General features: G+C 30.0%; 1 protein-coding gene across 9 annotated transcripts in view; it reads right to left on the reverse strand.

The window, feature by feature from the left end:
* The window catches only part of LOC106619944 (capon-like protein), a 260,136-nt gene that overhangs the window by 32,995 nt on the left and 210,604 nt on the right, over window positions 1–16,537 (reverse strand). For 5 of the 9 annotated variants that reach the window (XM_070110859.1, XM_070110857.1, XM_070110856.1 and 2 more), the window contains exon 5: window positions 16,117–16,284. In XM_070110859.1, the coding sequence (XP_069966960.1) occupies window positions 16,117–16,284 (168 nt within the window). Of the gene's footprint in view, window positions 1–11,982; window positions 12,519–16,116; window positions 16,285–16,537 lie in introns of those variants that run through there. The other 4 variants (XM_070110854.1, XM_070110853.1, XM_070110852.1 and 1 more) reach the window with 4 other exon arrangements.

The raw sequence follows: 16,537 nt of genomic DNA on the forward strand, positions 1-16,537 counted from the left end.
ATAGAGGATTCAAAATATGTTTATGTATCGCGCTTATTTTATGTTTTGAAATGAACACAAAGTTAAAAAAAAATTTTCCTTACAAAAGCAATGTATTTTTGTTATAAAAATTCATATTTGACGAATCAAACAATTATTTAGCTTATATGTGGTTGTTGAATGGCGACTAAGAACCGTTTGAAAACCCGTTTATTTCGCGATTTTTAATGCTTCTTAAAAGTAATAATCTTGAATATAGATTTAATTTTCAAAATAGAAACGCCACAGCGAATAAACACAGCGAATAAACACATAATTTTTTTTTTATTCAATACTCAGTGTATTTTCGAAAAATACCTGAGTAATAATTAAGTTTCATTTAAATTTCACACGAAAATTTTGGAAAATTATTTTTTTTGGTAATCATGCTCAAAGTTCATCTGAATATTCATTGAATTGTCATACCTTTTGCCCCAAAATATATTCCACATCAAAAACAAACCTTAACCTCAACACCATTATACAAGATCTGGGAGATTGTGAGCGTACATACTTAGTCTTGAAAAAATTCTGTTAGAAAGTTAACAATGCATTCAGTGCAATCATAGTTGAAATTTATTATAAGTGGAATTTATGAGCTTCTCAAAGAACTTAATATACCGAGAATATTAATGTACCGCACTATTAATCGCTTTTCCCAATCGTCGACAGTTGATAACCGAAAGAGAAGTGGTTGTCCTCGCGTCTTTCAAACAAATTTAGCCATAAAAACTCGTCGCGAATGCATTGGCAGAAATCTGCTTAGAAAACCGAAAGTTATATCAAGCGAAATAGATATATCGACCAGAACAAGGTCAAGACTTCTTAGAGATGATCTCCATATGAAAGCCTACCGTCGGTCAACTGGTAGTCTACTGGCAATGCACTTGAAGTAAGTTAGGCTCAACAGATGCAAGCGTCTTATTTAGTGGCACGCTGTCAAAGGCCGTGAAAGTATCCTGTCTACTGATACAAAAAAAGTTCACTGCTAAAGAAGCTTTCATTAAACAAAACGGTAAAATCTACACAAAAACTTTAAAAGGAGGAAAATATTTTATTCTAAGGTTTTATCGTGGTCACCAACAGCTGATATAACGGTTTAGTGATAAGTCTCCTATACAGCTCTACACTTTTGTAAAAAATGCGTTAAAATTGTGGCAAAAGTGCACCAGCAGTATGTTTTGGAGGGCGTGGTAAAGCAGTTAAATAATACGCTCTTCAATGGAGAGCATTGAATCTTTCAGCGAGATTCTGCTCCAGCACACAAGCCAAAAACCACCCAGCAGCGTCCTAAAAGCAATATACCTAATTTCATAGCCGCAAATGATTGGCCATCTGGAAGTGCAGATTTAAATCGATTGGACAACAGTTTTTGATCAGAGTTGGAGCACATGGCCTGTCGAATACTGTATAGAAATTTAAAGTCTCAAAAATCTTTGGTTCGAACAGCGTCGTCAATACAAATAGAAACTGTGCGTGCTGCTATTGATCAATGGCCGAATCGTTTGAAGGCTTGTATAAAAGCAAATGTTGACCATTTCGAAAAAAAAATTTTTTAATCGCTCATCTAATATATACAATAGATTATTAACTGAATTTAACTTTTTAAAAAAATGTAAAATATTTTAATTTTTATAACTGCCTGAACTTATAACAGAACTTATGGCAGGTCTGGTGACAGCCGGCAAGGATGCCAGATGTAACAGATTGAAGTGTATTAATATTACTATTTAATAATTTATGTTTTTAGGGGTTCAATAGTACTTATCATATACAATTTTAGATTAAGTATTGGAAAATATAAAGCAGGAGAGAAAGGGACGCATGCTTTCCTTCACAAGCCTTTGAGCTTTCATATGAAGTTTTAGAAATTTGTGGAAGGTGAAGAGATTGATCACTTATAATACATACAATTAATTGTAACCAAAAAAAAAAAGCTATCAATAATTAGACAAAAATTTGGAAAATGGCACATATTGATCTTCTTCCCAAATATCAGATTAATAAAGAGCTCGGAGGTTGGTAGCCTTATGAACAGTGAATTTATCTCCTTTTACCAACTCAGTACAAGTTTGACATTTTCAAGTAGCATTTAACAGCGCAATAGGTCTCTAAGCTGAATTAGTGAAACGCCGGAAGATTGCAGATAAGATCACAAATCCAGTTAAAAGTTTGAGGGGTATTCTAGTCTAGAGAATAAATTTTAGGTAACTTTTGTAGTTTCATAAAAAAATTATATTTTTACTAAGCATTATATTATTAATTATTTATTAACATTACAGGAATATAGGAAAAAATCAAATAAAAAAAAAAAAATTTTAAATTAGCAGCTGATGAAGTGGCGGTTTCAAAAATTGACACATGACCATAACCACGATTTCAATACTGCTAGCACTCGAAAACAAAAAAAAAAATTATCTATTGTAGAATAATGTGGCCAAGTCTGGTACTAAGGAAATGTAGGAAATTTTTTTTTTCAAATGCTGACTGCTTGAAACAAAAAAGCTAATTTTCTGTCACTTTTTTTGACGGTTTCGAATTTTTTGGAAATAGCAAAAATTTAGATTTGGGAATATGGATTGTTCGAGACATAGACAAGTAGACTCTTTAAAAATTTCAAAATAGACAGTTTCGAGAAAAGATGCGCGAAAAAATGAACCAGTTTGGATGTCCTCTCAGCAAAATACCTATATCCGAAAATTTTCATGTCACATGCGATAAAAAAGTCCCTCCTCCTAAAACATATTATTCGTACAATGATCTACGGTTGCAAGAATTCAAATATTCATAAAATGACTGCGTTTAAAAAAGTTAAATTTCGCTCGAAATTTTGGTTGATTTTGGGCTTCGATTTTTGATCAGACATATGTATGCAGAATAAGCTGAAAAATGTTGACAGTGATCGCATAAACTGATTGCCTATGCTGACTATTGACAGCTACACTTTAAAAGGCTTTAACTTAAAAAAAGTTTGGAATATTCATTTCAATTTTCAGTATAAAGGTATTGAATATATTTGTGTCCCTCAACTGGGTGAAAAATCAGTTTGTTTTACTTTTTAGTCGAAATGGAATATAAAACAAGTCTTAAATGGAAATCAGTTCATAACAAAAATGTTTACAGGTTCGAGATCGAAAACGCGTCTAAAGAAATATTGAAATTTTCTTCAAAGTACCATACTTCTATGATTTCGAAAATAAAATATAAACATATATTCACATAAATCATTTCAAATGCTTACCAAAGTAACACTATAACAAATTGCTATAGTAAATTTATCATTTATTACCAAAAGCTATTTAAAAAAATGTGGCAGGACTATGTATGTACGTCTATATCGTAATATATTCAAAGCATTTTATTTAAAATTAGTGTGAATTGCGTTTCGCAAACTTTCGACAGCTGCGCTATCTAGCGATCCAATTCGAAACAGCACAAAAGAATTTCGACAAGTCGGCGGAAAATTCCAAGAATGCACACGATGAAGAAATTAATTTTTAATTATGTTCAAATAGCTGTAATCATATATAAATTATAAGCGCATATTTATATTAAATAATGTAAAATTTTCCACGTTTCCCGGTATTCTAGAAACACCTACTTACACACATACAAACACACCAAATGGGGTGGATGCATATTTCCATCGTTACTGGTCATAATGTGGATGATTTGTAAATGCAACGAGTATGTACACACATATACAAGTGCATGTGTGTATGTATGTATAAATTTATGCATTTATATGTTTGTGTAGGTAAGGGTGTACATGTTTATGACAAGACGAATTCCGCATTGCCATTGCTGATTGAAATGTAATGCATTTACGACTGACTGCTGATGTGCTATTCAGTCTGCCACTATGTTAGTGGGTGACGACATATTGACAGCTTGACAGAGTTGCAATTGTGCGATCAACTAGAAATTTTAACGAATAGTTATTGTTTATTTTACTTCCATTAAATATATAAATGTAAAATGGAAATTTTTAGTGAAATAGAAGAAAGCATTTATTTGTTGATTTGGAAAAATGTATTTAAATCATTATCATCGACCATATTTGTAGCTCAAAGTTACTAAAAAATTTATGAAATTAGAATTATAAAGTCTTTCTAACAACTGTAGTTCGAGAAAAAAAATAAACAAATGAAAGCGTTCGAAAATTAAGTTCAGTGGTGGAAAAGGTTTATGTATAATCGAAATCACTAAAATATCAGATGTTTTAGAGAATGCAGTCTCTTCAGACCTCTGCAAGATCAAGTGAGACGGTGAATTACTGAGTATATCTCGACAACCATGAAGTTTTTTAGAAACAGATATTTTTGTATTGAGCAACTAAGCCTTTTTTAAGCCTACGATCATGCTGACAATTGTGCTAGTCGTAAAAGAAATAGCAGCAATCGGAAAAGTAAATTCTAAAAAAAAAATCTGACAGCAGTACCAGCCTCTGAGGGCCAGCGGCTTATCTACTTATACAAAGCTTTTTATGCATGTTACATTAATTCATTATCATTGGAATTCAGACTGTATATAAAAGAATATGCTAGGGTATATGAAAGCATAGGTAGGAGCAGTAGCAAGAATAATATACCATAATACTCCTTAATACCATTATTTTCATTTAACTAAGTAATGAAAGGCTAACAAGATAACTGAAATGTATGAATAGCTTCTATATTTACATTTTCTAATTTAAGTTTCTGAATTATAGCGAGTTCCCACAATGGCTCTCACATCACTCCATATCATCAAAACGTTGCTTCAATGATCACGCCCATCAAAATATATAATATATTCACTAGAATAACAAAATAAATGAAAGTTCTATCGATCGATGGTTAATAAATTTTTTATATTGATAATTAAAATCGATTTAACGATATACTTCAGAATAAAAAAATTTATGAAAGATTTATCGATCGATGCGTAATCAATTTTTTATATTGGTAATTAAAATCGATTTAACGATATACTTCAGATTTTTTATATCGATTCACAACCAAACTATTCGTGTTATCCAAAAACTATACCCAATAAATTGAATTGAAGAATAATTACTTATCGATAAATTGTAGATTTTTTATCGATGGCTTTCGCTTATGGTATTCAAAGAATTTTCTCAATGGAAAAATAAAAATAATTGAAATCGATTGTGTACGGAGTCACTAGGTTCTGCCTGAAGTAACACACGTATTTTGCACAACGTTGACACAAAATACATTTATTTATACGTCAAGCAATTAATACAAACGCAAAACGCGCCTTCTCCTGACAATTTTTATTATACTTGTAAAAATATAACATTGTAGCCTAACTGATCATTAATCTAATATTTACTTATAATCTATAAAATTGCTCATTAGAAATCAGAAAAAACAATTTCTGCATATATGTATGTATAGGGCACACTCAGATATAACGGTTTCTATGCAATATACGGAAGCGTCAAGCTTGAGTTTAATTTATTTGTCAATCACAACGAATGATATCAAAACAAAAGAATAACATCCGTAACACAATGTAAATAAATAAATTATGGAACATTGTTTTTACTACTACACATATAAGTATATGTATATATACCTACATAAGGGTGATATATACGAGTATATATTAGGGTGTCCGAAATTTCCACGTCGATTTTGTTTCTTGCAAACCATCTCTGAAGTTACAGTTTTTGCCCTAAAAACAAGGATCTAACATAAGCAAGCTTTTTACATAATGTTCTGAGCATACATAACATACAGTACACCATATCGTATAAGCAACACAGAATGTGTCAGGTTTTCCAATAGGAATGATATGATTTCTAAGTGTCATTTCGGCCATTTTTGTTGTTATGACCTGTAATTTTTTTTTTATTGAATTTTGTAATATTTACAATTTCATCATGGAAAGATGTACGCAAGAACAATGTTTACAAATTATTCAATTTTGTTATCAAAATAATCGTTCTCCAATTGCAACTTTTCGTGTGCTTTTGCCATTTTATATTCGTAATAATCGTTCACCTGACGTAAAACAAAACTGTCGATTCTGGTGCGAATAAAATCCCTAAATTATTCATGAACAACCATTACATTCACCTAATTTGAAAGTTTAGTGTGATTGTTGTAGAATCATCCGTACTTCTTTCGAAATGAAGCTGATGACAACGTTACTGTCAATGAAGAGCGGTTTAGATTGATAATAATCAACTTTTTATGGCCGGAATTAGATGGAGTTGATCTTGACAACATCTGCCACACAGCACGTGCAACAACCGAATTATTGCGACAAAAGTTTGGAGATTCGATAATTTCAAGCAATTGTGACATTAAATGGCTTCCAAGAAGTTGTGATTTAACACTATTAGACTACTTTTTGTAGGGTTATTTGAAGTTATTAGTCTTTCGCAAAAAACCAGACTCTCTATCAGCTTTAGAAGTCAATATTAAAATAATTTTTACTTTTTAATTTTTTTTTTTAAATCGTATCACTCTTATTGGAAAACCCCGTATAAGGCACTTGCATGAATACTCAGTATACTTGATGCATAACTTTAACTGCGTATAACTTTTAAAGCAATGCTTTTATGAAAAAAATTATTAACACCTTTTTTGTAGAGCGGGAAATTTTGTATTATAATATTTTATTTTCTAGTAGTAGATTCATTTGCTTTGCATAGAAAAATTTTATTGCGAAATATCAAAAAATCCCAATTTAAATGTATGGGAAATATTCAATTCTTTAGGCGCGGTTAAAATATGAAAATAAAGAGCTTGTTTCCATTAAATAATTATTTTCGAAGGCAAATACTGAAACATAAGAGGGTGTCTGCAAAAAATTAAATTAACTTGGGAAATATATGGAACACTCTAATACGCATATACGAGTATATATACCTTTATATATTTATGGTACCATTTACATGACTTTCGGTGATGAATTGTTTACTACACTATATTGACGTATGCAAATTTGCATCATTCCCATAATACAGAGTACAAGTATATACACATTAATGAAGATCTACAACAATCGCCACCGGCTGCTGGCATCACCCGATTCATGCATGATTATTTACTATTTCTTCATAGTTCACTTCAATTGCGGTTGGCAGCGGTCTTTTGGAGTCGCATTGGAGACTAACCGAAGCGTTGCGCCACCGTTGTATGTGTAAGTATATAAATATGTAAGTTTATTTATTTTTGAAAAGAAAAAATTGGCTTAAAACAAAATTTTGAATTTATAAATGGAAAAAATTGGCACTTATATGTGCTTGTATGTAACTGTGCATGCGCTCACATGTAAATAAGCACATTTGTGAATCTAAATATTTGTCTAGAAATTTAGTCGCTGCACTCGTAGACGTCGCACCATTAGCTAGTCCATACTCGGTTGTAAATATATTTGTTTATTTTTGCTTAATTATCTTTAAGAAAAGCACGGCAATTTTATAGTTAATTTACATGTGAGATTTGGGATTTAGAGGAATCAAAAAATATTTATATAAATAGATAGTTGTATAACAATGAGCAATATATTCAATACATTATACCTAAATTTTAATAGTAATGACTTTTGGAAAGAAAATTTCTTGTTATATCTTGGATAGTATTTCATGAAAATAACTTATTAAATAAAAAAAATCTTTCCATACAAGAACTTGATTTTGATCGATGAGTTTGTATAGCAGCTATATCCCATAGTGGTTCCGACAAATAAGCAGCTTCTTGGAGAACAAAGGATGTGTGCAAATTTGCATATCAATAAGTCAAAACCTTTGGTATTAATACGCACATATGCAGACGGATAAACAAACAGAGGGATATGTCTAAATCGACTACATTCCTTACGCAAAACAAAAACTTTGTGGCAAACTTAACTATATATTTCGTTTTTGAAAGCTCGTTCTCAAACATTTCGTAGTATACGTTAAAAATCTGTATGTATAATATTTTTATAGCTTATAGATTCTTGTAAATTTTTTTTTGTTTTTGTTTTGATTGCCAACTTTTTTGCTTATTTTTCACGAGAACTTTATTAAAATAGCAATCAGTTCCTAAAGAAAGTGATCACTCCAAAGCTAAATTCTGTATACTTAAGTACTTAGAATGTTTTTAGCAAGAAATTAATATGAAGATGAAAGAAATTTAAATTTTTTATTTCTGCTTAGCGGGAATTTTAATGTTTTTTTTTAACATTTTAAAAAACGAGCAGATTCATTTTGATTTCTGGGCGCTTGTGTAGATGGATTTTCCGAAGCAAAAAAAATCATATAAAATTTTTTTTATTATAATTTGGTTTAACATGCATTAAAACCATTTTATTTTCTATTTTGATTGGAAAAAATATGTGTGAAAACAGGTCTGGCGCAAAGTTTTGACAATTCGAAGAATAAAGATTTAAAAAAATAATATTGATGCTGCATATATTCAAACTCAGCTGGCAACATGGTTTTCTCTTCAAAGTTTTTGAGGCAAAATGCACTTCGATTGCTTATATTGTATGCGTGTATAATGCCGTCACCGGTGACCAGTTGCCACTAAAGTGTGATATGTGCAAATAGAGGTAAGAAATATACCCTTTTTGACACTTTCCTAATGACACTAGGATAGCTATAACTAGGTAACGCGTAGCTTTTGAGTTATGATCAAAATTTTAGTGATATCAAATCATAAGTTAAGAGAATTTAGGATAAGTAAACAAAAACTCTCAACCGAATCAGGAATAATAAATGAAAAATGTGCAACAAACAAGCACAAAAAGCGTTTCAATAGATATTCAGATCGGAGTCAAAATTTGTACTAAAAAGCAGGGGGAATATTTGTTTTTTTTTTTCAAATTAAAAGGCAAATTTTCCTTATCTTTAAAAGCCCTAAATAGATTTTGAAATCAATAATATCTACTTTTTCATAGAAAACTGAAAGTTGACGTCTTAAATAGAAAAAATTTCAAATTTAGTTCTAAATAATTCTGTCGAAGAAATAGAAGAAAAAATGTATTGGACTAAGCAATTACCACCAATGTATTGAATTGTATGAATGTATTAATTTCTTTTGAAGAACCGAGTTAACATGATTACATTGTTATTAAAAAAAATAGTTATATAACACTAACACCAATACCTCTCTGTTGGTATTTCAAAATACACGTCTATTATAAATAAAAAAAAAAACTAAAATGCCAACTTTTTCATTGTACTGATAAATTTACTTTCGGTAATATGTTGTGAGGCCTACAAACCCTTTTCGTTGTTAGATATTTGTGAACCAAAATCGCAACTGCTTGCTTTTAGAATATATTAACTTTAGAGAAAACGCTTTTGAGGCATCAAATGAACTGATCTTTAGCTACTTATGTCACCTACTACATTTACAAAGGGTGCTTCTTGTTTCAGGCATAAAATGTTTTTAGTAAAAAAAAAAAACCAAATACCCAATCACAGACAACCAGTGAGTAGACTGATTGCTATTAATTAATAATGATTAAAATCATAATCTTCCAACAAATCAAATTAGACGAGCACACATGCCGAACATGTTAAAGCAAAACTATTTGTGGCCACGACGCACATGCCGATATGAAATAAGACACGATTGTTGGAAATGCCATAAAACAGTTAATTTTAACACATGTTTCTATATCAAGCAATAGGGTACTGAAAACACTGAAAAAACATATAAAATTACAAAAAATGTCAACTGGCTAAGTCGCAATTCTCGAATGTACGAATGTTGCGTATACGCCATGTACAACCAAACACTGTCACGCAGTAGTATGCAAACAATATGGCTTATTTTCACTTTGATGTGTGATTTTAATATTTTTTTCATTTTGGTTTGGTTGTTTCTACTTAAAAACAAAAAAAAATATTAAAAATATAAAAAAGTGAAGTTAAAAATTTCAATTAAAAATTTTGCACTTTCTTGTATGTCTTTTTTTTTTATAAAACAAAATATTTCCATGTGGCGACTTGCCACTTATTGGGCTTTCATGTGTGGCCAAAATTAATGTCTTCTGATTTGTAAGTTTTTCACCTGTGCAAGCGTGCTGCCGGCTTGTCAGCCAACAAAAATTATTGTTTTCATTGTATATTTTTGCTTTGAGCAAAGCCAACAAGAACAATAACTAATAAAGAAACATTAATTAGATGCGCGTTGTGCGGTTTGTTTTCTTTTTTTTCAAATATCTTTTTAATATTTTGGCATTTTCATTTGTTTTTTTATGAGCATTTCGTGCGTTGACAAAAAATACAGCGCATATGTTTTTTAATTTTCGTTTTCAATTTACTTTTGATATTTTTGGTCATTATTTAGCGGCGTTCGGATTTGGATTTTGTACGCGGTTTATTTTCTTTATTATTTTTTTTACTATTTAACGCGCTTTAATGTGAAATTTATGTGCGACATACAAACAAAACTGGGAAGTCATTAATGTGAGTGACATTGCCTAGAAGCGTTTATGTGTAAATATGTATATATGTGCGTACTAATGGTTCCTCTAACGTGTAATATATTTGTTTGGCTTTATCAGCTGGATTCTTGGCTTTTTCACATAATTTTGCCTCAAAATTTGGCGGCCAGCAGCGCGTCGCGTCTTTGATGCCGTCAGCAAAACATAGAAACACACACACACACCCTCATTAGTTGTAAACTAACGACTAACAGTCTTAATACATTTGGTTATTTCCATTTTCATAGTTCTGCTGATCGAGGCAAACTAATTTCGCATGTCATATTTAAATTTATAGCTCTGGCTGACAAAAGAAATTAGAAATTCGGAAATAATGGCAGGATTTGCGACGTAAATCGCGGAATGTTAATAAAATTGTTGGATTTTCTACTTTGTTTTATTTTTTTTGTTTTTTGGGATTTTTGTGCACCTGCCGTTAGTTATGGCCACACATGTGTTCCTTGTTTTGGTATCAACACAAGTGCATGCACTGTAAATCACTATGATCACACAGCAATTTTATTCTACATTACATGCTTGTAATTCTTGTTGGATTACTTTGAAAAAATTTGGTTCTGATTTGGATATAATTTTATTAAATATATTGCTTGATGGTGTTTCTTCAGTCTCTGTTCAGGCAAGAACACATGTTGCAAGATTTTGAAAAATGTTTAAAATTCATTTACCGTGTTTTGAACATTATTTAACATAAAAGTCAATTTTACTTAGTTTTTATGTTAAATTTTTTTTATTGAAATTTTTTTTTTTAATTATTACTTTTTTAATAAATTCAATTTTTTTAAATAAATTATTATTTTATTTTTAATTAGTTAATTATAAATTGTTTTTTTTTTTTTGTTCAATCAATTAAATTTTTTTTTAAATAAATAGGTTTTTTAAATGATTTTTTTTTTTGTTTAGTTGCTTTTTATGTTTTTGCCAACATACATATTATGCACGTAAGAGTTTTTAAAAAATGTTTTAATTAATTTACCGCCACTTTAAGCATTATTTAATATATAACACCTTTAGTTATTTTTCAAATATTTAATGTTTATTATATTTTTAGATAAATTAAATGATTTTTATAATTAAAATTTTTTAGTAAATTATTTTTTTGCAATAAGTATATTAAATGTTAATTACGGGTTTTCTTTTAATAAATTACAACATTATTAATGTTAATCACGGTCTTTTTTAAAAAATTGTAATATTTTTATATAATTAATTTTGGAAAATATTTTTTTGTTGTTTTTAGTCTCTAGCAACATATGTTGCATGTTAGAATTAAAAAAAAATGTTTAATTAATTTACCGCCATTTTTAGCATTATTAAATATATAAGTCACTTATAGTTTTTTTTTATTTTTGGGTCATTAAGTTTATTTAATAAATGAAAATGTGTTCTTTAATAAATTAAAATTTGTTTTTTAATGAGATTAATTTTTAATTCTTTTTAATTAATACTTTTTTTTATTAATTTTTTTCTATTATTGCATATTTTTTTCCTAAATTAGTAAATAATTACGCTTAATGTTTCGACCACATCAACAAATACATTATAATATTTTCCACCACTGCACTCAAAACAAAAATTTACTTCTTAATCCACCACGCTAACCTCGCGTTTTTATTCACTTTTAATCAGCGCTTGTGCGTTTTTCGATACTCGCGCTAACCGTCGGTACGCTCTGTACGTGATCGTTCCGCGACATCGACTAATGCACCGCTTGAGCGTTGAATAACAACACAACTGACCTGTCGGCTGGCTGGCCAAAATATTCCAACACCCTCACTGATCTGGTCAATTTCCATTGATGACGTTTTTATGCAAAGCTTTTTGAGCTTTTCCATTCCCATTTGCATGCTCTCCGATTTTTCTTCGAATTTTCTTTCTTTGTTCAGCATATCTCCCTTTATCTGGCTCTTACTGGTGCTATTATTGCACTGGTTTCAAAAGTCACGCTCTCTGGTGCGCTCTCGTTCTCTGGTTCGGCAGCACCTCCAGCATCAGTCCGTTAAATTTTTTCTTGCAAAATTCGAAAATAATTGCTTCTTTGTTCTCTATATAGTATCTCGATATTTATGTTTTGCTTGCCGCATCACGGCAATCGCAGACTTTTCTCCTACTATTTTTCTACTTCGTACCCCCTTTGCGGCAATCTGTTGGTCATGTAGGCATATTCCGTGTGTGTTTTTGGGGCTTTCACGATTTTTCGTGACGTTCGATTTGCATTATGTTGTGTTTTTATTGTTTTTTGTTTTTATTTGTTGTTTTATTTGCTGCTGTATTTTGTTTTCCGTTTTGATTTGGCTATTTTTGTTGTTGCTACTTTCTTTTCATAATTGTTGTTGTTGCTGTTGTTTTAACACATTTTAGTTTTATTTTGTTGTTACTGCTGCTTTTACTTTCGTTATAGTTTCATCTTGAGATACATACTCGTTGTTTTACTTTATATTAGTGATGTTGTTGTTCATTATGCATATATCTTGGTATTGTTGATGTTATGTTTAATGTTGTTGTTGTTGTATTGCTATTTTTTTTTGTTGTTCTTTTTTCTGATTATTATAATTTTTTTCTCATTATATGTTTATAACCTTGGTCTTGTTGTTGCACACCTTATGTTGTTGTTTTGCTAAAATTTTGTTTTAGTATTGGTTTTTTTTTTTATATACCCAGGATATATTAAGTTTGCAACGAAGTTTGAATAGCCAGTAGGAAACGTCGGAGACCCAAAAAAAAACATATATGTATATAAATGATCAGCATGACGAGCTGAGTCGATTTAGCCATGTCCGTCTGTCGGTATATACGCGAACTAGCCCCTCAGTTTTTGAGATATCGATCTAAAATTTCACACACGCCCTTTACTCTTCAAGAAGCTGCGCATTCAAGAATCAAGTTATTGTAAGGAACCTTTGTATCTGTGAAGGGTATTATAGCTTCGGTGCCACCAAAATAACCGTTTTTTTCTTGTTTTGTTTTAGCTTTATTCAATATTGTTGTTGTTTTCATTTACTTGAATCTTTCAGCTTTCTTAATTAATTTGCTCCTTATCTGTGTTTGCATCCATTTACTCATCAACATTCAGACTTGTTTTACTCGCTTTTCTCGTTGCGCATAATTACTAGTTGATTTTTGAATTTTAAAAATAAATTTTCTTTCGAAAAATTGCCTTTTCACCGAATTATAAATACAAGCGATCCATTAGCGTCCTAATTATATGCGGTTTGTTTTCATTATATTCGTGTGTGTGTGTGTGTATGTATGTATGTGCTACCCATATTACGCTGCTGGCCGCTCGCACTCGCTCGTGTATTTCTTGCAATTTTGTTGTTGTTGCACTTAGCAGTTGCCACACGTTTATTGCCGCTGCGAAAGACGCGCTCGCGCTTCGCTGCCTTCGCTCCATAAAAGTTTTTAATGCTCCGGCTCCCTTGATAAGCGTGCTTCAGCCGCGCCAAGTGTAGCGAGTAATGCTGGCAAAGTTTGTAAACACTTGTAGTAATGTGTTTACTGCAGTCTTTCTTTTTTGTGAAATTAATTATTTTCTTTTCACAGGTATTATTTTATTTGATTTCCTTTATTTTTGTTTTTTTTTTTTTTGCTTCAGCTCCTCGATTTGTTTGTATGTATATATTTATTGTGTGGCTGCTTTGTATACTTTTTTGACTCCAACTTTCGATCGTTCATTGATTTCTTTGAAAGTGTGTGTGTGTGTACTTTTGCTGTTTTAAGAATTATTGGTCCGCAGATATAATTATTGACCCACCGCGTGTTATTCAGCTTGACGTCATTGCTTTGCCGTCAACTGCTGTTTGTATATATAAATTATTGTTGTTTTTGCTATGGTTTTATTATTATTCTTATAACACTATATTTTTAATGTGTTCTTCTCACTTTTTCCGATATAAACAGAAAACCATATTTTGCGGTAAAAGAAATTTTTTCTTCCAACATTTTTTTTACATTTTTTCGAAAAGTTTTTTTTTGAATTTTCAAATAAAATTTTGCGCTTTAAAATATCGACACTTCAGCATATTGCTTCATTCATAGTAAGTAATAAACAGATTTCGGCGAAAATGATTTTTAGCAGTCTTATGGTTTAAAATGAGTACCTCATTGCGTATACGCAACATGATTTTTAAGTGGGTTATTCTTGTACTCGTAAGTGAGAGAGATTGGTAAAGGGCAGGCTTCTGTTTTTCATTTTTAATATTTTTAATGAAATTCAGGCATTAAACAAAGTCATCTGTTTCTGAAGCAGACCTTAATAAAAGCAATTCATTCTCAGAATCGCCTTTGTGGGAGCCCACCTAATGTGAAATTTGAAAGAAAAGCCGTTTTTCTTCATATTTCGTTGAATTATTCCTTTAAAAATAACAAAAATTAAATCTACGTAACAGATTTTGGTAAAGTTGTCAAAAGAAAATCTTTTTAAAATTCCGAAGAGAGGTCTGGCAAGATCGCTAGATAGCGATAAATATATATTAACAAATAAAGCATAATTATCGTTTAATAGAAGTATAGCGGTAAAATAATATTCATAGTATGTGTGCAGACAAAAATTTACTTTTGGCGTGGCAACTGGCTGCTGATCAAAGAACACCGAGTAGCCAGCTCAACACCAATTGCCTATACTATTTTGCGAGTTCGTAAGGTAAGTTGATATAAAATATTTTTATAAATTTTAACTGAAAATTTAGAATTTTTTTAATTAAAATTTTTTTCTTAAGTAAATTTTGCTTTAGTTATTTCTTGTTTCTAAACTGAAAAATATTTTTTACTTTTCATTCAAAACTTTTTTAAATTGCAACTTTTCCTAACTTTTGGTTTATACTAACACTTTTTTTTTCAGATAAAAAATATTTTTTATTTTTAATTTATAATATGTCATATTTTTATGAATTAAAAATTAAAAACAAAAAAATATATATTTTTCTGTGTTAAAAATTAAAAATAAAAAATGTGTTTATTGATTTGATTGAAATTAAAAAAAAAAATTTTAGTTAATTTTTTTTCTAAACCAAACTTCTTTTTTATTATGTTTTATTCAAAAAATTTTAAATATATAAAAAAAAAATATATAAATAAGTAGTAATAGTGACCTCCATTCTTCGTTATAACAAGCCTATATACACATACGTACAACGCTACCACCAGTAATAGTTTTTTAAAAATCCATTTGGAACACATTGGTTTTTTGTTGATTTTTTAATTATTTTTCTCCACAAATTACTTTGTCTTACTTTTGCACTTGGCCAATGGCCAAAGTGAATATGCATGTTTCCGTAAATTGTGATATTTTCGTATGATTTCTTAGAAAAACCATTTAAAAAAGAAACCGCGAACAAAAATAATACATGGTTAAAAAAAAATTCACAGAAATGTCACCGGCAAACGGAAAAAAAATAAGAAAATACTTATTAGAATAATCAAAAATAATTGAATAAAACTTTTTTTAGCAAAAATTAGCACGCGCAAGTGGCCAGCATATCGGAAACAGGGTGTTTGTTTGGCAAAATTAAATACAAATTTAAGGAAAATATCTATTTAAAACCAATGTGTATATTCAATACATTCACCATATGTGTTTCAGTATACATCTGTTCACATGTTCATAAACATTCAATGATACATGTACGTCTATATGTCACTCACCTTTTTATGACTTTTGAAAACTGAACATTTGAATGTGTCTGTACTGGCATCTCGTGCAATATAGCTAAATATTTTGAGATCGCTGCTATCGTGTGACACGTAGAAAATTCTATAGATGGGATGATTGAGTAGTTCGATTTCTTCGGCGTCATTTGTCCAGTTCTTTTTCTGCAAAAATATATATTTTCAAATTCATTTTAATATTTAAGGTTAAGTTAAAATGAAAGTAAAGTTACATTTAAATTAAAAATAAAATCATAATCTAAATTAAAATTAAATAAAAATAAATCAAAATTACATACAGTAAATGAAAAGAACATATATTAAATTAAATTGATTAAAATTTAAATTAATTTTAAATTAAAATAAACGAAAAGTAAATTAAAGAAAAATACAGTAAATGAAAATAAAATAAATTAAT

The sequence above is a fragment of the Bactrocera oleae genome, chromosome 6, assembly GCF_042242935.1.
Source record: "Bactrocera oleae isolate idBacOlea1 chromosome 6, idBacOlea1, whole genome shotgun sequence".
NCBI lineage: Eukaryota > Metazoa > Arthropoda > Insecta > Diptera > Tephritidae > Bactrocera > Bactrocera oleae.